General features: G+C 46.7%; 1 protein-coding gene across 2 annotated transcripts in view; it reads left to right on the forward strand.

Moving 5' to 3' along the window:
- Positions 1–25221, forward strand: part of ZNF217 (zinc finger protein 217) — a 145651-nt gene that overhangs the window by 49498 nt on the left and 70932 nt on the right. For both annotated transcript variants that reach the window (XM_069243625.1, XM_069243626.1), the window contains exons 3-4: positions 20507–20632; positions 21167–22705. In XM_069243625.1, the coding sequence (XP_069099726.1) occupies positions 20507–20632; positions 21167–22705 (1665 nt within the window). The remainder of the gene's footprint in view (positions 1–20506; positions 20633–21166; positions 22706–25221) is intronic.

Below are 25221 nucleotides of genomic sequence, written 5' to 3' on the forward strand. Positions count from 1 at the left end.
TCTAGTTATCTCCTTTCTTACTATTTTCTATCCTCTCTAATTTCCATCTCTCTTCAGAGAGCCTTCATATTTCTGACTGTTTGAATCCTCTCCTATTCTTTGTTATCCGAAACTCTTTCCATTTATAGTCCTTTTTACTATAAACCCTCCATCTCCCTCAGGTTACACCATTTATACTTCTCCCTTTGCTTGGTAAGCCATCTTTCTTCGTAACCTCGCTTCTCTGTTCACCATTTCTGTGATTGCTGCTGGTTTGGCACAGCCTAACTTATATACTCTTCTATTTTAATACATGAGCATTCTCTGGAGATTGGAGATTCATTCACATTCAGTACCACAATTTTCTTAGTTGGAATATGTTCCATATAGCACTTTGCCAGCAGTAAAGCCCTAACTAATGAGAGAATGTTCCTAAGCTCATGACTGGTTTAAGGTTTACTTTGCAGGCTGAAGACAATTGTAAGACTCTAACTTCGATTGGGTTTCCGTGACAATTCCTTAAAGCATTTTGAGTTTGTTGCACTAGTCTGCGTCCTGATAGCACACACTATTGAAATTGAATTGACCTTTGTTGGTTCTATTTAAAATCACAGCTTTTCAGTATTTTTTTCTCTTAGTTTTGTGCCTGTCAGTTTGTCTCCGTGTTGTACTTTCATTAGGGTTTCAATAATTTCTCTATTTTGCCTGTCTTAATTTGCTGTAATGTTAACATGATCTCTTGGTGTTTTGGTCTTTTTATTTGTGTTTTTATTGTGTCCCTTTCTGTAACTGTACTAGGTTGAATAGTTCCATGTCGATGTGATGCTGTGTGACGAACTTGTGCTATCGGAGCAGTCATCTGGCAGTCGTGTGGCTAGAACCTTGTCTACCCATTAAATATTTAGAAAGGGATTTTCCCCACTGCTCTCTCATCTAGGGGCATCTCCTTGCACCTGTTGCTCCTACTGTGGAATGAAATACCAGTTTAGGTTTTAATCACAATCTGGAATTTCACAGGCCCTCTCAATACCGAAATGCACATACTTGATATACATTTAATTTGTGCCCTTTTGTGCTTCAATATGTTTTACTTTTGTACAACTGGATAACATTGAATTACCATTTGAATACCAAACCACCCAGACCTTCTCAATTACTGCATACAGGTTGCTCTCTATATTACTCCAGTATTGGATCTTTCATAGATGCACTTGCTTGAATCATTCCTGTCGTCGAGGTGGGCGTGCCATGGTTGTATTAGAAAGCTGTGCAATGGTAAAGATTGACTGGAAAGGCCCTAGCACAGCGGTTCCCAACCTTTCGACTTCTGTGGACCCCCACTTTATCATTACTTGAACTCTGGGACCCTCCACTAAATCATTATTGGAATCTGGGGACCCCCCACTGAGCCATTGATGAAAGCTGGGGACCTAATCTGTTAATATTTCATTTTTTTAAGCAGTTGTGGACCCCTGAGGAGGCTTTGCGGACCCGCAGGTGTCCCCAGACCACTGGTTGGGAACCACTGCCCTAGGACCTTCAGTTTAATAACCCATCCTCGTGCTTTTTAAAATTAGACTAAACTTAGGCTCCAACCAATCGGGTTGCAACACCCTCTAGAACACTCCTCTTAGAAGCTCCAGTCTCATATTTTCTACCGTACGTTGTGTGAGGGAGTCTCAACTGACTGCTCAGTTCTACCTGTTCCAGTATGTATGTAATATATATCTCGAACAGCTGCTACAGATCTGACTCAAGCGAAGGAAGGTCTTTTTAGACCCTGTGGGACTAGTGGCAAGAAAAGGCTTCATTCAAATGGTCAACACATAGATTGTATTTACTGCCTTTACCCATTCCACAAAGCCAAAGATTGTAAGGTATATTGTACCTTTTCATCTAAGAGAGAGAGGCAGTTTAGAAGCTCATTTTCCTTATGAGCCTCCCAAACAAATCTCCAAAAAGACCCACCAGGGGTCTCGCAGGGAGCGAAGTTCATCTCTGTCAGGGCATAGTGAACATTGTCCTTCCAAACAATATCCTAAGAGGCATAAAGAGCATATTTTCTTCTCCAAAAAACTTGAAATATCCATGTTCGAGCCTTCGACACTTCCGCATCAAATTCTCAAGTTAAAGAAAAACATTGGTGGCACCGTCTAGGATGAGATAATCATCTGTGCCATTGATGACGAGAACTACTAGGGTGGTGTCTACGATGAAGACAGAAACCACAGTAATTAGTCACATCCTCGTCAACTACTACCACCTCGTCCATTACTTTGTCTACAGCTCCAAAACTGTTGATGCTGAAGTTAATTTCTACCTTGTCAGCTATTACAACTCCATCGACGGCAAGGTTAATCCCAGCCGCATTGCTGGTGAAACTGCCATCGACGACCTCGTCAGCAAGAGCAAAAATCCAAAGAAATACTAGATAAGATGGAAACAAACAAACGTTTGAGGCCAGAGCATACCTCACCTGGCAAAGTCTCACCCGTACTGCTCAGCCACTTCTTGGATGAGGATGATTTGGATGAGGATGATTTGGATGATGGCCCTTTTGGTGTTGCATGCAGTCCATCTGAACTGCATATTAAGTATCAACAGGACGATGATGAGGAAGGAGGCTATTGTGAGCAAGGCTATTACTCTCCTCAACAAGGAGTTTTGCATTAACAAGAACAACTCCACAACAGTATTAGGAGGACGTTGTATGCCTACCAAGATCATTGGTCTCTGATCTGCAGTATGTGATGGCAGACTATCGGAATCATTTTCCACCTATATCACCTTTGTCCAGGCTGACTGCTCCACCTGCGAAGAATCTTCCTGTTCAACCATCTACTTCACAAACTCCATTAAATTTGCTTCTACCCGCATCTACTAGGCATTCTCCAGATAGTTCCCCAACGGGATACTTCACTTTTAGGTGATAAAGGGGAACTTTGTAATTTTTTTGCGATGAATGGATGACTACCTCACACCAGCACAGTTGTCTCCAATGCTGCCTCCCACAGATTCACCTCCAAAAGATACAGGGGGTTTCCTTAATCTCCTTGAGAGAGCAGCAAGGAGACTCGATCGTCTTATGCCAATGAAACAAACATTTGTTTTCTCTATGCCTTGAAGGAGCCCTTCCTGAAGCGCGTCAGAGCTATACGCATAGTAGATTATATCTGGGATGAGGGGATTCATGTACAATTCAGCCACAGTAGCTGCGGTTACCAGGCCTGCCTCATCGGGCAACCAGAACCTGACTGACTACTCCAGCTGCCCAGAGTCTCAAAAAAAAAATCCATCTGCCCCAATCTCCGCACAAGGAAGATAGGCACCTTGATAATATTGGAAAACATTTTTTCTCAGTGTCGACACTCGCAGTGTGAGCAGCAAACTATTTGGCAGTCCTTGGGCGATACGATCAACAGATGTTGTCTGATATTGCCCCATACCTCGACCGCCTTCCTGATGAAGAGAGGGCTGAAGCCAAAGAGATATTACAGGAAGGAAAGCGCTGGTTTTGTCAACTGGCAGGTGCAGCAGTCATACAGATGTAGGGCTGGCTGGAAGCCACCGCCTTCATACTGGAAGTAAAATCCTGGAGTGTCCTTACAATGGGATAGCCCTCTTCAGGGAGCATTGACAATGCTCTTCAGGCAGTAAAAACAGACACTTTCTGATGGATACAACTACCTGTCGATTCCTCACCTCATGAATACTCCCATGGCGCCAGCATTCGACGGAAATCTTCTTACTAGTCTCTGCACGTCGACGAGGACGTCACTGTCTCGCACGCGACGACGCCGTCTAACGTCATACAGGCAATAAGAGGTCCTCGACGACGTGCAGACGTCAGTTCCCTTTTTTCCGTGCATTCGAAACGGTTATCTTCGAGGGAGCAACTGTTACTCTTGCGGTTACAGTGTATATCTTGCTGCGTACTCTCTCTGTGGAAATAATGTCGCAGAGAAAGTCTGGATTTAAGCCTTGTCGTGAGTGTGGAGGCAAGATGTCGGTGACGGATCCTCATTCCGATTGCCTTTGGTGTTTGAGCTCCGACCACGACGTCTCGACTTGTGATTCATGTCAGCACATGAATCCGAAGGCCCTTAAAGAACGCGAGGCGAAGCTGTTTATGGCCAAGTCAAAGGAGAAGCATCACAAGAAAAAGTCTTCTCCAAGACATCGGCGTCATCGAGACTCCCGGCGCCGTAGAGAATCTCGGCGTCATTCAAGGGAGGCTCGTTCCAGGTCTCCGGATCGGCGCCGAAGGACATGGGAGGTCAGCCCCACGGTGACGCCGCATCCTTCGACGCCGTTGCCCTCTCCGGCGTCTCCAACTTCGCCTGGACAGGCGTCGGTGATTGAGGTATTGGAGCCTCAAGTGTTTTCTCCGGCGCAGACGCCGAGGTCGGGGTCGCCTCCGAGTCAGGCACCCCAGTATCCGGCTTTTCCCACCCCTGGAGCCGATAGTTCCGCATTCTTGAATGCGATGTATGCCATCTTCCAACAGATGGCTCCAGGGGGTGCTCCGGCTGGGCCTTTGGCCTTTTCTTTGGGTGATCCTGCGCCTCTTCGGCCGGCACCCTTTATGCCCTTTCTCCCGTTTGGGAACGTGGGCTCGGCGCCAGTGTCGGCGCCGGTGGCCGCTCCGGTGGCTTCGGAGGGATTGGCCCCAGGGATTTCCATCCCGTCGACGTCGAGATTTCGGCCTGTGACTCCGGTGGGTCCATCCGTTTCAACTGCTCTTCAGTCGGCGCCGAAGTTACCTGTGGCGCCGGATGCGGCGTCGGTGGCTTCGGAAGATCGGCGCCGATCTCCGACTTCGGCGGAGGTATTGTCGACTCCGCGGATTGAGCAACGACTGCATTCGAGGAGGCGTGCTCTCCGGGTACTAGAAGAGCAGGAGTACCAACGAGCCCTAGAGGAAGGAGAGCTAGAGGACTCGGGTGATGGGCTGCGTGGACTGGAGTCGGCCAGTGGGCTGGACACTTCCCCTGAGTGGGACCTTTCGTCCCCGGGGAAATATACCGAGGAAGCTGCTTCCTTTCATACAGTGGTACGGAAGGCAGCTAGTTTTTTGGACCTGCCTTTGCCGGTGGTGGAGGCGAAACAAAACCTTTTGACAGAGGTGTTGCATCCGGCCTCAGCCGCGGCGGAGCCTCTATTACCTTTTAATGACGCTCTGCTGGATCCGGTTTTAGAGGTGTGGAAGAAGCCGGCATCTTCCCCAGCAGTTCAGAGCCGTGGCCAGGAGGTATCGGACGGCTCCAACTGATCCTGGTTTCCTATCTAGGCACCCTACGCCGGAGAGCTTGGTTGTGCAGGCCTCCTGTTCATCCAAGTCAGCGCCTGGTTCCTTTCCGACGGTGCCTGGGGACAGAGATTCAAAAAAGCTGGAAGCGCAGTCGAAGAAGATTTTTTCGTCCTGCAGTCTGGCATTAAAAGCCACCAATGCAACCTGTATCCTGGGGAGGTATATTCATGCTCTGATGGATGACATCTCCTCTTCGTTTACAGAGCTTCCCCAGGGTCTTTTGGATCTTGTCTCTGATGCCCAGGCTGCTGCGACCCAAATTATCCAGACGGGACTGGATACCACCGACTCGGTAGCCAGAGCAATGGGCACAACTGTGGTGGAAAGGAGACAGGCCTGGCTCCGTAACTCGGGCTTTTCGGCAGATGTACAGTCCACATTGTTGGATCTCCCGTTTGATGGGGACAAACTGTTTGGGGCTAAGGCTGATTCGGCCTTGGAACGGTTTAAGGAGAGCAGGGCCACGGCTAAGTCGTTGGGACTCCAAGCTCCTTCTTCCACGGCCTCTTCCAGATTCTTCAGGAGGTTTCGTGGATTTGGGCGTGGCTCTTCCTCCTCTTCCTTTCGGGGAAGATATCAGCAACCTGCCTCTTCCCATCCCTATAGATCTTTTAGGGGGAGGGGTAGGGTCCGCACCAGGGGAGCTTCTCAGCAGCACTCTGCCTCTTCCTCATCCTCTGGCGGGGTGCAGCAGGGGAAGCAGCCTTAGGCTTCCACCATTTCCCACTCACTCCTCTCCTGTAGGGGGAAGATTACAGCATTTTCTCACCAAATGGGAGACTGTTACATCTGACACTTGGGTTCTCAGTGTTGTGGGAAAAGGCTACACCCTTCCCTTTCGGGAGTTTCCGCCCCTCATCCCGCCCCGCCCTTCGTATTGTTCACAAGAACACCTCCTGTTGCTAGAACAGGAGGTAGAAGTCCTCCTTTTAAAGGGCGCGGTGGAGTTGGTCCCGGAGCAGGAAAGGGGTCAAGGAGTTTACTCAAGGTATTTCCTGATTCCCAAGAAGGATGGTCGTTTGAGACCAATTCTGGACCTGAGGATCTTGAATTGGTTCCTCAAGCAGGAAAAGTTCAAGATGCTGACCCTAGCACAGGTGCTTTTGGCGTTGAACATGGAAGACTGGATGGTGTCTGTCGACTTGCAGGATGCTTACTTTCATATCCCGATACTCAAGTCACACAGGAAGTATCTCCGGTTTGTGGTGGGATCGCAACACTACCAGTTTGCGGTCCTTCCGTTTGGTCTTACTTCAGCACCTCGAGTCTTCACGAAGGTGATGTCGGTGGTTGCGGCAGAGCTCAGAAGGAAGGGGATAGCAGTATTCCCTTACTTGGACGATTGGTTGATCAAAGCCAAGTCCCCGGAGCTTGTGTTGCGTCATCTGCAGTCAACAACCCAGTTGTTGTTCGACCTGGGCTTTTCGGTGAACGAGCCCAAATCTCACCTAGAGCCCTCTCAGCGCCTCCTGTTCATAGGGGCAGTACTGGATACAACATTGGGTCGGGCCTTTCCTCCGCCTCAGCGGATTCAAGATATTCAGGATTTGGTTCCAATGTTTCGAAATGGAGCGGTGGTTCCAGTCCTCAAGGTCCTTCGTCTGCTCGGTCTTTTTGCCTCCTGCATTCTGTTGGTCACGCATGCTCGCTGGCACATGAGGGCTCTTCAGTGGTGCCTCCGAAGGCAGTGGTCTCAACACAGAGGGGATCTAGAGGGTACTGTCAAGATCTCCAGAGATGCTGCTGTGGATTTGAAGTGGTGGATTGCAAGCAACAATCTTTCACAAGGAAAGCCGTTCCAGCAGTCGCCACCAGTGGCCACAGTCATAACGGATGCTTCCACTCTAGGGTGGGGAGCTCATCTGGGGGATCTGGAGATCAAAGGTCTTTGGTCTCCAGAGGAACAGATTTTTCACATCAATCTGTTAGAGTTACAGGCTGTACGTCTGGCTCTCAAGGCCTTCCTCCCTTCCCTTCGTGGTCAGTCGGTACAGGTCCTAACGGACAATACTACCACGATGTGGTACATAAACAAGCAGGGAGGAGTGGGGTCGTACCTTCTCTGCAGAGAAGCTCTTCGACTATGGTCCTGGGCAAAGGACCATCGGATTTGCTTGATAGCAAACCATCTGGCCGGAGTTTTGAACGTGCGTGCGGACAGTCTCAGTCGCCACTTCTCGGCAGACCACGAGTGGCGTCTCCATCCAGATCAAGTCCGTTTAATCTTCCAGAAGTGGGGGTTTCCTCGGGTAGATCTGTTCGCCACTCGAGAGAACGCGCATTGTCCGTTGTTCTGCAGCCTTCAGTATCCGATGCAGGAAGCGTTGGGGGACGCGTTTCAAATGACCTGGTGCGGCCAGTTGCTTTACGCGTTTCCTCCCATACCCTTGATTCCTCGAGTATTGAGGAAGATTCGCCAAGACCGGACTCTAGTAATCTTAATAGCTCCGGATTGGCCAAGGAGGGTGTGGTACTCCGACCTTCTCCAACTCTCAACGTGCCCGCCGCTCCGTCTCCCTTTCAGGGCAGACCTCCTCTCACAGTCGCAGGGGCAGGTTCTACACCCCAACCTCCAGAGTCTGCACCTACATGCCTGGAGATTGAACGGGGCAACCTGAGTTCCTTCTCTCTCCCGCCTGAGGTAGTGGATGTTATATTAGCGGCCAGGCGACACTCCACTAAATCTATCTACGCTAATAGGTGGTCTAAATTTGTTGCGTGGTGTGGAGAGAGGCAGATTGATCCTTTACATGCTCATCTATCGGACGTTTTGTCTTTTGCTCTATCTCTGGCGCAGAAAGGTTGTGCAGTGGCTACCATTAAAGGTTATTTATCGGCCTTGTCAGCCTTCATATGTCTTCCAGACCAACCATCTTTATTTAAATCCCCTATTGTTATCAGATTCTTGAAAGGTCTTCTAAATCAATATCCTCCAAAGCCATTCGTTATGCCGCAATGGGATTTGTCCTTAGTCCTGACTTTCCTTATGGGGTCCCCTTTTGAGCCTATGCATTCTTGCCCCTTGAGGTATTTGGTTTTAAAAACAGTCTTCCTGATAGCTATAACATCAGCAAGGAGAGTGAGTGAGTTGCAGGCCTTATCAGTAAAACCCCCTTATACAACTTTTTATGGGGATAAGGTGGTGTTGAGGACCAAGGCTGCTTTCCTCCCGAAGGTTGTTTCACCCTTCCATTTGGCTCAGGCAATTACTTTGTCCACGTTCTATCCTCCGCCTCATCCTTCCAAAGAGGAAGAAAGACTGCACCGTCTGGACCCAAAGAGAGCGTTGAGCTTCTTTATCGATAGAACAAGGGATTTCAGGCTGGAGGATCAGCTGTTTATTGGATACGTGGGCAAGAGGAGAGGAAAGGCAGTCCACAAGAGAACACTATCCAGGTGGGTTGTTCTTTGCATTAAAATATGTTACTCTTTGGCAAAGAAGGATCCTCCTGAGGGCATTAGAGCTCATTCCACCAGAGCTAAGTCGGCCACTTCGGCCTTAGCCAGAGGTGTTCCTGTGGTCGACATCTGCAAGGCCGCAACTTGGTCGTCCCTTCACACTTTTGCAAAACATTACTGTTTAGATTCTGAGGTTAGAAGGGACGGTCATTTTGCACGGTCAGTGCTGCAGGATTTCTTGGTTTGACCATTTAGGCACCCACCGCCGGGCGTGGTACTGCTTTGGGACTCTATTCATGAGGTGAGGAATCCACAGGTAGTTGTATCCATCAGAAGAACGAGTTACTTACCTTCGGTAACGACTTTTCTGGTGGATACATTAGCTACCTGTGGATTCCTCACGGTCCCACCCGCCTCCCCGTTGCCTTTGTGGTCTTGCCAAGTAATCCTTGAGTGCGCTCCTCTTGGTCTTTGAGGGTGCAATAGATGTATATATAATATATTTATATATATATATATATATATATATGTATATGTGTATATATCTTTATGTATATACTTGGTGTGTGTATATATATTGAAAAGAGAGAGTTTTATATATATATATATATATGTACATAAAAAGATTTACAGTTATTCATACAATGTGGTGTATTTTTACAATATAATGGATGTTGCCTTGCTCTTTCATTGCATTGCCTGGTTGTTCTCATGCACGTAAAAAATGATTGGTACTGACGTCTGCACGTCGTCGAGGACCTCTTATTGCCTGTATGACGTCAGACGGCGTCGCGTGCGAGACAGTGACGTCCTCGTCGACGTGCAGAGACTAGTAAGAAGATTTCCGTCGAATGCTGGCGCCATGGGAGTATTCATGAGGTGAGGAATCCACAGGTAGCTAATGTATCCACCAGAAAAGTCGTTACCGAAGGTAAGTAACTCGTTCGATACAGCCAAAACATTAGTTACATTGAATTATCGAAAATTCCCTTTTTGAGGCACCCGTAGTAGAGGGCAATCCATATCTACCACCAGCATTGCATCAATTTCGCCCACAATACCAGTAGAGGCCACCTCCTCAAGCAGCCTACACTAAACCACTCCAGAAAAGGAAGTTGGGCTGGCAAGGAAAGGACACAGGGTGTTGTCAATGACTAACTACAGACACTGACTACACTCCCATCCCCTACGACTTGTCTTGGAGGGAGGATTTCCAAATATCTTTAACAGTGGACGGAAACAACAACAGACCAATGAGTATTGAATCTCGTTCAATTCGTCCATACACTGGAATTCATTCAAAAACTGAATCCAGCTCCATCCCAAAAGACCACACAAACCTCTGCATCTCCAAGTTGGAAGTCAAAACCATGCTCAGCAAAGGTGCCTTAAATAGAGTTCTTTGAGGCCAGAAAGGGAAAGGTTTGTATTCCTCTTTCTCCTTGGTTTGAAAGAAGTCAGGGGAGTGGTAAGCGATCCTAGATGTGAGGAACTTGAACACCACCCTCAGGAAGCAGATGTTCCGTATGGTGAGCCTTCATGATATCCTACAATGTCTAATCCAAGGAGATTGTAGGACAACCTTAAATTTCCAAGATGCATTTTTTCATGTCCAGATTCACCCATGACACAAATAATTGCTCAGATTCACAGTAGCCGGCAGCCATTATTAGTTAAAAGGCCTCCCGTTCAGCCTGAAATTCGCTGAGGTCAAACCACCACCTGCATTCTCCTGTTCACCCGGCTGGATCTTACATTAAATCTGCAAATATCAGCTCTTCAGCCATACAAGAGGATAACATTCTTAGGGGCTAAGCTGAATACATGACTCAACAAAGCTTATCCCACACCAGAAAGGCAAATGAATTTGGTAACTCTAGCACAACTAGTGCAAAGAAAAAAGTCCATTCCCGTTCGCCTGTACATGCCAGGGAAGAAGTCATCTTGCTTTCTTTTAGTTCCGTTCTGCCGCCTGCAAATGTGACTGCTACAGGAAGAATTGGACAGGCAATGGATATAAACACAAGACTCTAGATGATCTAGTCCGGCACACCATGGGCATGATCACAGCCTTGTCCTGGTGGACTTGAGAAACAAACCTTGCAATAGGCCTGACGTCCATTACCCCAGGCTTCTCGGTTGGTCATCACCACAGACCCTTGGGTTGGGGAGTTCATCTGCAAGTCGGTGGCAAATGGGAACCCTCTCCTACTTCTGCACATCAGTCTACTCGAACTCAAGGCATTTCATTTGGCCTTGCAAGCCTTTATACCCAGGATGTGAAATTCTGCAGTGCTCATCTGCATAAACAACACCATGACTATACACTTAATCAACAAACAGGGTGGCACACGATTTCACCTATCCCAAAAAGCACAAAAGATTGTCAAACGGTGCATCTGAGAGCATAACTTGTCCCTGGAAAGCAAAACGTCATATTAGACACAGAGCAGAATGAGAGCCGCTTGCCACGATTGTGAGATGAATCAGGATGTCCTGGAGAACATATATTTCACCAGTGGGGCAAACCGAATCCAGGTCTGTTTGCAATATCTCAAAAACAGAAAATATTGGTTCTACGCATGCTGGTATCTGCAGCTGGAAATGTGGGGGAGTGCATTTTTGGATCACATGGTCTGGAATCTTTGCCTCTGCTTTTCCTCCGATTTTCCTCTACTCCCAAGGTTCCCATGAAGATGAAAGTAGAACCCTGCAGGATCAGTCGCATAGCTCCAAGATGGCCACACCAAAATTGGTTGACCCAGTTACTTCTCCTCTGAGAGACAACACATCCAACTTCGGACACTTCTGTCTCTACTGAAGATGCGACAGGGCCAAGTAATATACTCGGATCCCAAGTCTTCACACTTGTTAGAATGGCTCCTGAATTCATTGAATGTGCACATCTGAACATCCCAGGAGAATGCAGATATATCTTAGCCAGAGCTTGTGCAGATAGTACAAATAAGACTTGCATCCTTGAATGGAAGCTATTTTGCATTTGGTGTCAACACTTCAATGTACATCCAGTATCATCTGCACCAAGGGATCCTTCCTTATCCCCTACGTCTAGCGAGATCTGGTCTCGCTCTGCTTCCATTAAAGTCCACCCAGAAACCATTTCCTGCTTCAAAAGATAAGCAACATCAATATCGTTCTGGTCTAGCAGACTCCTCAAACAGTTCCTCAAGGGCCTATTTATGGTCTTTCTGCCAGTGAGTCACCCTCCCCCTCTTTGGCAACTGAGCACTGTACTTTCACAACTAAAGAAAAACCCTTTTGAGCCCACCCATAAAGTGGACATTAAATTTATGTCTTGGAAATGGGCTCTTCTCTTGGCTTTAACATCAGCCAGACGAGTCAGTCCTTTCTTGCAATTCAGGAATGATAGTGTGGTTCTTTGAACAAACCCAAACCAAAAGTTCAATCAGATTTTCACCTAAATGAGCCAATATTTCTTTAAACGTTTTCCCAGATCCTAAGACTGCAAAAAGGAGGGCATTACGTTTGGGTGTCAAGAGTTGCCTGAAATTCTAACTTAACAAGACAAAACATTTCTGCCAATCCAGTCAATTTTGTGTAGCATACAGCGCTCCGAGGAAAGGTTATACTCTATCAAAACAGAGCATAACAGGATGTATATCTAACTCCATTCAATTCTGTCACCTGAAGGCTGGCACATTGTTGCAAACAAGTGTGCGAGTTCATTCCACCAGAACTATGTTGACCTCAACAGAGTTGTTTGCCGGTGTCTCTCCATTGCATCTGCAGGGCAGCGACCCTGAAAAATAGACACATTTTTCCAAAGCACTACTGCTTGGAGTCTACAGTTTAGAGATGCGGCAGTGGGGCAAGCAATATTATGACATCTTTTCCAGTAAAGGCCAGTTATCCTAATGAGTTGTTCCCACCATCCTCTAATACGTTACACACATTTTATATGATTTCTATGTGTATGTAGTTCTCTAGTATTGGTGTCTTACATAGATTAACATGCAACCCACCCTCTTCCTCTTCTCGGAGGCTCACCTCTGTCATTTGGTGTTTATTTACACTTGAAGCAACACAGAAGGATGATGGGCGGAGTGCTGACAATGCAAACACTCACCCCCAGTCACAGATCTGGGTTTAATCCACAGTTCGGGCTGGACTGTTCCCATGGGGAACATGGTCAAGACTGATTTGCATATGGCAGTCCAAACTGGAATGGCATGGGCAGCAAAAAAACGATGGATTTAGGCCCAGATCACTGTACTGGGGGTGAATGTTTGACAATGTTCAGCATTCCGTCCATCACTTGTTGTTTCTGATGGATACAACTACCTGTGGATTCCTCACCTGATGAATACTCCCATGGCGCCAGCATTTGACGGAAATCTTCTTACTAGTCTCTGCACGTCGACGAGGACGTCACTTTAGCCCACGCGACGCCGTCTGACGTCATACAGGCAATAAGAAGTCCTCGCCGACGTGCCGATGACAGTTCCCTTTTTTCCGTGCATTCGAAACGGTTATCTTCGAGGGAGTTACTGTTACCTTCGTGGTTACAGTGTATTGTCTGCTGCGTAGTCTTCTCTGCGGTAACAATGTCTCAGAGGAAGTCGGGTTTCAAGCCCTGTCGAGAGTGTGGGGGCAAGATGTCAGTTACAGATCCTCACTCCGACTGTCTATGGTGTTTGAGCTCCGACCACGACGTCTCGACTTGCGATTCATGTCAACACATGAATCCGAAGGCCCTCAAAGAGCGCGAGGCCAAGTTATTCATGGCAAAGTCAAAGAAGAAGGAGAAACATCATAAGAAGTCTTCTTCGCCAAGGTCTCACCGGCGTCATCGAGACTCCCGGCGCCGTAGAGACTCACGACGCCACTCCAGCAAGGAGTCTCGTTCGAGGTCACCTTCGGCTCGGCGTCGGAGGACTTGGGAGGTCAGCCCCACGGTCACGCCGCATCCATCGACGCCGTTGCCCTCTCCGGCGTCACCGACTTCACCTGGTCAGGCGTCAGTGATTGAGGTGGTGCAGCCTCTTGTGTTTTCTCCGGCGTCGCAGACGTCGAGGCCGGCGTCGGGGTCGCCCTCGATCCAGGCACCCCAGTATCCGGCTTTTCCCACTCCTGGAGCCGATAGTACCGCGTTTCTTAATGCGATGTATACCATCTTTCAGCAGATGGCTCCAGGAGCTGCTCCGGCTGGTCCTTCGGGGCCCTTGGCCTTTTCGTTGGGTGATCCTGCGCCTCTTCGGCCGGCACCCTTTATGCCCTTTCTCCCTTTTGGGAATGTGGGCTCGGCGCCGGTGCCGGCGTCGGTGGCCGCTCCGGTGGCTTCGGATGTTTCGGCCCCGGAGGTTGCCCCTCCGTCGAAGTCAGGATTTTGCCCTGTGACTCCGGTTGGTCCATCGGCTCCTGCCTCGGCGCCGAAGCTGCCTGTGGCGCCGGACGCGGCGTCAGATGCTTCTGGAGATCGGCGCCGTTCTTCGACGTCGGCGGAGGCCATGTCGACTCCGCGTATCGAGGAGAGACTTCATTCGAGGAGGCGTGCTCTCCGTCTTTTAGAAGAGCAAGAGTACCAGCGAGTCCTAGAGGAGGGAGAGATTGAGGACTCTGGAGACGGACTGCATGGTCTGGATACAGCCAGTGGGCTGGACACTTCCCCTGAGTGGGACCTTTCATCTCCAGGGGAATATACGGAGGAGGCTGCTTCCTTTCATGCTGTGGTGAGGAAGGCAGCGAGCTTTTTGGACCTGCCTTTGCCGGTGGCAGAGGCAAAGCAGAATTTGCTGACAGAGGTATTGCATCCGGCCTCTGCTGCAGCTGAGCCTCTCTTGCCATTTAATGAGGCTTTGCTGGATCCGGTGTTGGAGGTGTGGAAGAAGCCGGTGTCTTCCTCGGCCGTTCATAGGGCTGTGGCCAGGAGGTATCGAGCTGCACCATCTGACCCTGGCTTTCTCTCTAGACACCCTACGCCGGAGAGCTTGGTGGTGCAAGCCTCCTGTTCCTCAAAGTCAGCGCCTGGTTCCTTCCCGACGGTGCCTGGAGACAGAGACTCCAAGAAACTGGATGCGCAGTCCAAGAAAATATTTTCGTCATGCAGTTTGGCGTTGAAGGCCACCAACGCCACGTGCATTCTGGGGAGGTACATCCATGCGCTGATGGATGATATTTCGTCTTCATTCACGGAGCTTCCCCAGGGTCTTTTGGATGTGGTCTCGGACGCCCAGGCTGCCGCGACCCAGATTATCCAGTCTGGGCTGGACACGACCGACTCGGTGGCCAGGGCGATGGGCACGGCTGTGGTGGCAAGAAGACAGGCCTGGCTCCGAAACTCAGGGTTCTCTGCGGATGTGCAGTCGACCCTGCTGGACCTCCCGTTTGATGGGGACAGACTGTTTGGAGCCAAGGCAGATTCAGCCTTGGAACGATTTAAGGAGAGCAGAGCCACAGCCAAATCGTTAGGACTGCAAGCTCCTTCTTCCTCTGCCTCTTCTAGAGTTTTCAGGAGGTTTCGGGGATTTGGGCGTGGCTCTTATTCCTCTTCCTTTCGGGGGAGGTTCCAGCAACCCGCCTCTTCCCTCCCCTATAGGTCATTTAGAGGGAGGGGGAGGGGTGGGGTCCGTACCAGAGGAGCCTCTCAACAGCACTCTGCCTCTTCCTCGTCCTCTGGAGGGGTGCAGCAGGGGAAGCAGCCTTAGGCTTCCACCGTCTCCCACTCACTCCTCTCCTGTAGGGGGAAGATTACAGCGTTTTCTCCACAAGTGGAAGTCTATCACAACGGACACTTGGGTTCTCGGCATTGTGGGAAAAGGCTACGCCCTTCCCTTTCGGGAGTTCCCGCCCCTCATCCCGCCCCGCCCATCTTATTGTTCAGAAGAACACCTCCTGTTGCTAGAACAGGAGGTTCAAGTCCTCCTTTCAAAGGGCGCGGTAGAGTTGGTCCCAGAGCAGGAAAAGGGTCGAGGTTGTTACTCAAGATACTTCCTGATTCCCAAAAAGGATGGTCAGTTGAGACCAATCCTGGATCTGAGGATCTTGAATTGGTTCCTCAAACAGGAAAAGTTCAAGATGCTGACCCTAGCACAGGTGCTTTTGGCGTTGAACAAGGAAGATTGGATGGTGTCTGTCGACTTGCAGGATGCTTACTTTCATATCCCGATACTCAAGTCGCACAGGAAGTATCTCCGGTTTGTGGTAGGGTCGCAGCATTATCAGTTTGCGGTCCTCCCGTTTGGTCTTACTTCAGCACCTCGAGTCTTCACAAAGGTGATGTCAGTGGTTGCGGCGGAGCTCAGAAGGAGGGGGATAGCAGTATTCCCTTACTTGGACGACTGGTTGATCAAAGCCAAGTCCCCGGAGCTTGTGTCGCATCATCTGCAGTCAACAACCCAGTTGTTGTTCGACCTGGGCTTTTCGGTGAACGTGCCCAAATCTCACCTGGAGCCCTCTCAGCGCCTCCTGTTCATAGGGGCAGTACTGGATACAACATTGAGTCGAGCCTTTCCTCCGCCTCAGCGGATTCAAGATATTCAGGAATTGGTTCCAATGTTTCGAAATGGAGCGGTAGTTCCAGTCCTCAAGGTCCTTCGTCTGCTCGGTCTGTTCGCCTCCTGCATTCTGTTGGTCACGCATGCTCGCTGGCACATGAGGGCTCTTCAGTGGTGCCTCCGAAGGCAGTGGTCTCAACACAAGGGAGATTTAGAAGGTACTGTCAAGATCTCCAGAGATGCTGCTGTGGAATTGAAGTGGTGGATTGCGGGCAACAATCTTTCACAGGGGAAGCCGTTCGCGCAGTCGCCACCAGTGGCCACGGTAATAACGGATGCCTCCACCCTAGGATGGGGAGCTCATCTGGGGGATCTGGAGATCAAAGGGCTTTGGTCTCCAGAGGAACAGGTGTTTCATATCAATCTGTTGGAGTTACGGGCTGTACGTTTGGCTCTCAAGGCCTTCCTCCCATCCCTTCGTGGTCAGTCGGTACAGGTCCTGACGGACAATACTACCACGATGTGGTACATAAACAAACAGGGAGGAGTAGGGTCGTACCTTCTCTGCAGAGAAGCTCTTCGGCTATGGTCCTGGGCAAAGGACCATCAGATTTGCTTGGTGGCAAATCATCTGGCCGGGGTCTTGAATGTACGTGCGGACAGTCTCAGTCGCCAATTCTCGGCAGACCACGAGTGGCGTCTCCATCCAGATCAAGTCTGTTTAATCTTCCAGATGTGGGGGTTTCCTCGGATAGATCTGTTTGCCACTCGGGAGAACGCGCATTGCCCGTTATTCTGCAGCCTCCAGTATCCGATGCAGGGAGCGTTGGGAGACGCGTTTCAGATAACCTGGTGCGACCAGTTGCTTTACGCGTTTCCCCCCATACCCTTGATTCCTCGAGTATTGAGGAAAATTCGCCAAGACCGGGCCCAAGTCATCTTAATAGCTCCGGATTGGCCAAGGAGGGTATGGTACTCCGACCTTCTCCAACTCTCACTGTGCCCTCCGCTCCGTCTCCCTCTCAGGGCAGACCTCCTCTCGCAGTCGCAGGGGCAGGTTTTACACCCCAACCTCCAGAGTCTGCACCTACATGCTTGGAGATTGAACGGGGCAACCTGAGTTCCTTCTCTCTCCCGCCTGATGTAGTGGATGTTATCTTAGCGGCCAGGCGACACTCCACTAAATCTATCTACGCTAATAGGTGGTCTAAATTTGTTATGTGGTGTGGAGAGAGACAGATGGATCCCTTACATGCTCATCTGTCACATGTTTTGTCTTTTGCACTGTCTCTAGCGCAGAAAGGTTGTGCAGTAGCTACCATTAAGGGTTATTTGTCGGCCTTGTCAGCCTTCATTTGTCTTCCAGACCAACCATCGTTATTTAAATCCCCTATTGTTCTCAGATTCTTGAAAGGTCTTCTGAATCAATATCCTCCAAAACCATTCGTTATGCCTCAATGGGATTTGTCCTTGGTCCTGACTTTCCTTATGGGCTCCCCTTTTGAGCCTATGCATTCTTGCCCCTTAAGGTATTTGGTTATTAAAACAGTATTCCTGGTAGCTATAACATCTGCAAGGAGAGTGAGTGAGTTGCAGGCCTTATCGGTTAAACCCCCTTATATAACGTTTTATGGGGATAAGGTGGTGTTGAGGACCAAGGCTGCTTTCCTTCCGAAGGTTGTTTCACCCTTCCATTTGGCTCAGACAATCACTTTGTCCACGTTTTATCCTCCGCCTCATCCTTCAAAGGAGGAAGAAAGACTACATCGCCTGGACCCAAAAAGGGCGTTGAGCTTCTATATCGACAGAATGAAGGATATCAGGCTGGAGGATCAGCTGTTTGTCGGATACGTGGGCAAGAGGAGAGGAAAGGCAGTCCACAAGAGAACACTCTCCAGGTGGGTTGTTCTTTGCATTAAAATCTGTTACTCTTTGGCAAAGAAGGATCCGCCTGAGGGCATTAGAGCTCACTCCACCAGAGCTAAGTCGGCCTCTTCGGCCTTGGTCAGGGGTGTTCCTGTGGTTGACATCTGCAAGGCCGCAACTTGGTCGTCCCTTCACACTTTTGTGAAACATTACTGTTTGGACTCTGAGGTCAGAAGGGACGGTCATTTTGCACGGTCAGTGCTGCAGGATTTCTTGGTTTGACCATTTAGGCACCCACCGCCGGGCGTGGTACTGCTTTGGGACTCTATTCATCAGGTGAGGAATCCACAGGTAGTTGTATCCATCAGAAGAACGAGTTACTTACCTTCGGTAACGACTTTTCTGGTGGATACATTAGCTACCTGTGGATTCCTCACGGCGCCATGGGAGTATTCATCAGGTGAGGAATCCACAGGTAGCTAATGTATCCACCAGAAAAGTCGTTACCGAAGGTAAGTAACTCGTTCTTTTGCATTCATTTACACTTGTACTCTAACAATCTGAGGGACTGGAGCTTCTCGGAGGACTGTTGTAGTAGACACAACCTGATTGTTGGAGCTTAGGTGTGGTCTCTTGTTAAAAAAAAATGACTAGGATATGTTGTTACTAAACTGAGGATCCAAGGGTCTTTCCAGTTTATATTTATCATTGCACTGCTTTCTAATAGTACTGCAGGACTCCTCTCAACAACAGGGAATGATTTAATCATGTGACCATAGGAAAGTCATCAATACTGAGAACTACAGTTACAGGTAAGAAACTTGTTTTCTTGTCTATTGTGAAAGGACTTGATATTTAACCTCACTCAGCCTGTGCAGAGGCTCTTTTTGCCTATGCATTGTTTTCTGGTACTTTTGGGTTAAACTTTAGTGTAAGTCACTTAACTAATTATTACTTTTGAAAATAAGCAGCAAAAGCCAAGGTGGTATGTCATTTTACACACATGAGCCAAATCAAGATCATGCCACTAAAATATTGAAATCAAATGTGAACTATCTGAGATATTCTGGTACTGCAATTGAGAGAACACAGTGGAAGGCAGAATTAGCCATTAACAACTAAGCTACAGACTATAATACAACTAGTTGGAAAGGCAGATGTGAATGTTTTGGCTGAATATAAAATGGTCCAAATACCTGTGTGATGTAATAGAAACCGACACTGGTGCATTTCTGCGTATACACTTCCAAGCACCTTTGTTAAGAAGGTTAGTATTGGTCATTCTTTAATGAGCAGAAGTAAGTAGATAAAGTAATGAGACCAGAGTGGATTTACCATATAATACTGAAATATAGTTTTCAGGAAATGGAAGAGCAATATTAATCTACTTTATTCTTATATGCTGGCACCTGGAATAAAACTGTAAAATACAATGAGGCAAGTCTGTCTCTTTGTGGTGATCAATTTCAATACGAAAAACATTGTAATAGAGAGATTAGTGGGGCACTTAGAAGTTGTAGGATGGATTTCAACCGTTATATAGCAAATTTTGAAAGCAAGTAATTGGGCCAGTTAACCATTTTATAGAGGGAATGAAATCCAGGAGCCAGTTGTCTGCTTGAATTTAGCTCTAGCATTTTACAGTTTTCAATCTGTAATCACTGTTAATAAACAGTCATTTAATTTTCTTAATTATTAATTGGTTAGATTTTTGGATGGTTGATAGTAAACAATGCAAATTGCTATAAGGGATTTACTGTGCAGGTTAAGGGGAAAGCAAAACTGGTGAGGCACAGATGATTCCTCCGACATATCCATTTTAACTATTTTGCCTTACACATCCCAAGCAAATGCGCTGAAAAGAAAGTTATGTTTTTTTGCATATCTGCAGAAAAGGGAATGGGTACATTAAGATAAATGATGTATTTGTGGAATGTCCAAGCTTGGATTATGTGGGCAAAATCGGTTCCCTACCTCAAAGAATCTCTGTAGACAAACTGGATTTGCACTGTTAAATGATGCACTCATGTAAGACTGTTTAGCGCATAGTTTGTTTCAGCTCTGTGTATCCTTGACTCTGCTTTTGGTAAAGCTAGGAATGGGAGGCTAGTGGCCACCTCCTTAGCAAAGCAACAGTTGGTTTGGACTGCTGCGGATTCCTATGGTTTCTGTATTGCTCTGACATAGACCCATCAAGCTTAATTTGGTGCAAGATAAATCTGCAGCACATAAGGAACTCATGGAAAACTTTCATTCAAGGAACAAATTCAATTTTTTTTTTTTTTTTGCTATGCATTAGACCGACTCTGACAATGCTGACTAAGACATGTTGGAGCATTTCTTTCTGGAATTAACAGATGTATGTAAGGCTTCCTATATTAGTTACACCTTGTTACACCTGCTGAAAGGGCATACTTATTATTTGGTGGGGCAAATGCTGATCTTTTCACATTGTGTTTTTCCCTTTCCCTCAAAGACAAAGGTGAAGATTGTTCAGAAAGAAGCAAAATGAGAAACTTTGGGTGTTCCAAAGAGTGCAGCTATTGTGGAAAGTCTTTCCGTTCAAATTATTACCTCAATATTCATCTCCGTACTCATACAGGTAAGTGATGCATTTGGTTTCATAGATAATGGGAATAATTTTTTAAAGAAAAGTATTTTGTAGTTAGTGTTGACTGTTCGTTATATAGTTTAGTTTGGTGGAAAGTTTATTTATGTTTCTGTAAACAATGTAATTCCAGATTTCAAGCCCTACATTTGGCACTAAATTATAATAAACTGGACTAATTTGCAGTCTTTCATAAAACATTGATGGAATTTCCCCCTATTTTATTTATAATATGAACAACTGCGTCACTGCTTTATTAATTTATTTTAACACGTTTCATTTTAAACATAGATTTCCGAAATTGTGAAGTATGGCACTATTTTTATGGGTTATGTTGCCATAAAAATATTATCGAATGAGTGGAACGAAGCTTTGATAAAATAGATGGAAATGTGGATAGCCGTTGTGTAAAATATATATATATATATATATATATATATATATATTTTTTTTTTTTTTCCTGTTTTCGAAAACGTTTATAATGTTTAATCTACAGTGTTTTTTTTTTTTTTTGTTTTTTTTTTTTAGGTGAAAAACCATACAAGTGTGATTTTTGTGAATATGCAGCTGCACAAAAAACGTCACTGAGGTACCACTTGGACAGACATCACAAAGACAAGCAGACCGATGCAATTCGAGAAATTAAGTGTGAGATTAGAGAGTTAGACTTGATACAAAACTCAGAAGACCTCTCAGCAGAAGGAAATCAAAATATTGAAATTAGTAAAACTTCATTTGAAGATTTATATGATTACAACGAAGTTGACTATTCTTCAGCTGGACAGCAAAATGATCTTTTTCCTGTTCACAGCTCTCTGCAAGCTACTGTTAATCCTGCTGTGAAGAACGAGGCACAGGTTGCTAACAAACCTTCAAATCAGAACAATGAAAATATATCTATTACCCAAGTAGAGCCAAAAGTGGAGGAAGTTGAAAATATACCAACAAATACAATTGTGCATGATGCTTGTATGGAGACTAAAATAAATGAAGATGACCTAAAACAAATAATTGCAAGAGATCAGCATACTGATGATGCAATCCTCAACCTCGTTAGTTGCAAACAAAGAGCTAATGTATGCACACAAGAAGTGCCTCTAAACCTCTGTATCAGGACTGGGGAAGAAGTCTCAGCAGTAACTGTCACTGGGGCACACTTGGCAATCAGCACATGCCCGTTTTGTACTTACAAAACCTTTTATCCTGAAGTTTTAATGATTCATCAAAAATTGTTGCATAAATATAATCCCTGCCAGACCAGTAAAAATATTTTAAAAAATAAGAGTGATGTGACTAAAATCCGACGCACTGGCTGTCCTCCATCTCTTCTTGGGAAGGATGTGTCTCCTTTATTCTCTGATTTCAAGACCAAGGGTTCCATAGCAACACATACAAAATCTCACAGTATCGTGGGTGCTAAGCAGTTCAGGTCTTTGGATAGCAATATGTCTTCTGTACCTGGGCAAGTCTTTAACAAATCTTCAGACTCCAGTAATTCTAAATCGAACCGATTGCAACGGAACACTACTTCACAAATGGCCATTTATCAACAAGCAGAATTGCACCACAAAGGAGCCATGCCTCCTATAATGGATAGAATGAAGAGGCCAGATATGAAGACTGTGAACATACCTTCTCCTAATATCTACAGCAGCATGAATTGCAACTTTGAATATCCCTTTGAAAATGGACCTGCCTTGTTTGGTGATCTACGCAGAGAGTACTTTACCGATAAAGCTATGGATAAAAGTCATTCCGAATTTGGTGAACCTTCATCTAAAAAAGTTAAACCAGGTTTTGTGGGTCATGAAAGAAGTTATTCAGAAATCGGTGCGGTCAGAAGAGGAATTGATATGGGGAGAATGCATCCACCCCCAAGTGTTTTACAACGTGAAAATCTACCTTCAAAAAATGCATCTATATTCTCATCGAAGCCTGGGCTTCTGAACACGACTTCTGTTGATCCCCGGTGGGATGTGTTTCAGACCTTTGGACCCCAAAGTAATGGACAGCTTTACAGCAGTTATGTAACAAGCAGAGGTCTGATGTACGGCATGACTATGGAAGGTAATGCAGTTGGTTATTAGATGATATATCTGTAACACTTTAAGTTTAAGAACTAAAAATGCTCATTGTGTGTGTAGAACTGGTTTGCTGGTCTATATCCACTGGTGCCCTTTTCCCTTCTCTGCTTTGCCCAATTTGATCTAAGTACTAACTGATGGGATCGTGACGCCACCGTTAATTTACTTCTGTGAAAAACCACAAAAAAAGGCAAGATGTATCTAACATTTTTAAGAGGCAATTTGCAAACGCAGTTTATTGCAATGGAGGGAATAATGCATGCTATGCCTTTTCTGGTGCGTTTCCTTAGTAGTACACATGAGTGGGTTTGTCAGGCTGCATCTCACTTTATGAAAGTGATCTGTCTAGAGTCTGAGCCACCACCTCAGTACATGCTTGCCTTGTGCCAGAGTGTACAGCTGTTCCTCCGGTTTGCCTCCACCACCACTTTAAGACTTGGCATTTCATCTCCTTTGTAGAGAAGGAAAATGGACCAATCTGCGTTGGCGGGCCTCATGGTATTGTTTTCATTACTATAATTAGTCTAGTAGTTTTTTTTAGACTTAAAGACGAATAATAGCTTATAATTGGATCATCTAGGACCTGCTTTATCCTAAAATTTGCAAGCAGAAAATAAATGCAGCCTCTGTTGCTAGAAGGTAGCCGCATGCTCCATGTAAGGAAGTGTGTGTGTGTGTGTGTGTGTGTGTGTGTGTGTGTGTGTCTGTCATGGTTCTGCGCATAATCCATAAGTTTGACTAGGTCTGTCTAAGACAGATACCTGGATTAAATTGATCCTCTTTTCTTCATAGTCTTGACGTTTAATGAGCTCCCTGCATGTATTTGTTGCATACTAGACAACTGAGTCTTTTTAGGAGGGCTCTGAAAACACAACAGTTTATCTTCTTGAACTTTGTTAGACTTTTCATCCTTGGCGTGGTCACCCTTAACTTTTTGCCTCTGTTACCCAGGTTGTTGATGTGTGCTGGACTCTGATTTTACTGTTTTTGTTACTCTGGGCACTTTACCACTGCTAACCAGTGCTAAAGTGCAAGTGCTCCTTTACAAAATGTGTATGTAATTGGTTTATCCATGATTGGCATTTTTGGTTTATTAGTAAGTCCCTATTAAAGTGCACTAGAGGTGCCAGGGCCTTTAAATCAAATGCGACTAGTGGGCCTGCAGCAGTAGTTGTGCCACCCACATAAGTACCTCGGTAATCATGTCTCAGACCTGCCACTGCAGTGTCTGTGTGTGCAGTTTTAACTGTAAATTCGACTTGGCAAGTGTACCCACTTGCCAGGCCTAAACCTTCCCTTTTATTACATGTCAGACACCCCTAAGGTAGGCCCTAGGTAGCCCCAAGGGCAGGGTGCAGTGTATGGTTAAGGTAGGATGTGTTTTTGTCCTGACAGGGAATTATTGCTAAATTAGTTTTTCACTGTTGCAAGGCCTGTCCCTCTCATAGGTTAACATGGGGGCTACCTTTAAATCTGATTAAAGTGCAGATTCCCTTTGGGAGCGGATGGACATGTGGGGTTTGGGGTCTCTGAGCTCACAATTTAAAAATACATCTTTTAGTAAAGTTAATTTTAAGATTGTGTTTGAAAATGCCACTTTTAGAAAGTGGGCATTTTCTTGCTTATACCATTTATGTGACTGCCTGTTTGTAGATTCCCTGTCTGAGTCTGTTTGACAGTTGGGCTGGTTGCACCTCACACTAGACAGTGACACAAAGGGAGTTGGGGTATAGCTTGCATATCCTGATGAGCCGTCTGTGCTAGGAGGGAGGAGTGGTCACTCACATCTGAAAGGGCTGTGCCTGCCCTCACACAGTGCAGTCTCCAACCCCCTGGTGAGTGTCTGGGGCCTGGCCTGGCCTGGCCAAGGCAGGATTTCACGTTCAAAAGAGACTTTACTTTGAAGTAGGCCTACTTCAAAGGAGAAATTGGGTATAAGAAGAGCACCCACAACCACAGACCTTAGAAACCCTTTGGAAACAAGAGGAACCTCTGCCTGGAGAAGAGCTGAGGAAGAAGAGCTGCCCTGCCTGTGCCTGTGCTTTGTGGAGCTATCCTGCAGTTGCTGCTTCTGCCAGAGTAAGAGGGCAAAGACTGGACTTTGTGTGCCTTCCATCTTTAGAAGAAATCTCCAAGGGCTTGATTTAGAGCTTGCCTCCTGTTGTTTGAAGTCTCAGGGACAGCAAAGACTTCTCATTGCTAGCACCTGGAGTCTCTGGAGAGACTCCTACTCTCCCCTGTGGTGTCCATCCAGTTCCAGGGACCCTGAAAGGAGAAGCTGGCAGCCTAAAGACTAGGAAATTCACGCACAGAATGCTGTGCGGGGAAAAGATCGACGCAACTCCGATCTGCGGCTGAAGAAACAATGCTTGCAGGAAACGTGACCGAAGAATCGATGCACGGAGCAGGAGAAACGACGCGCAGTATCCCTGATGGAGGCTGGGAGATCACAACCCACGCTGCGGGCTTTTCGGATCGTCGTGCGGCTGGATTTGCGAC

The sequence above is a fragment of the Pleurodeles waltl genome, chromosome 7, assembly GCF_031143425.1.
Source record: "Pleurodeles waltl isolate 20211129_DDA chromosome 7, aPleWal1.hap1.20221129, whole genome shotgun sequence".
Taxonomy (NCBI): Eukaryota; Metazoa; Chordata; class Amphibia; order Caudata; family Salamandridae; genus Pleurodeles; species Pleurodeles waltl.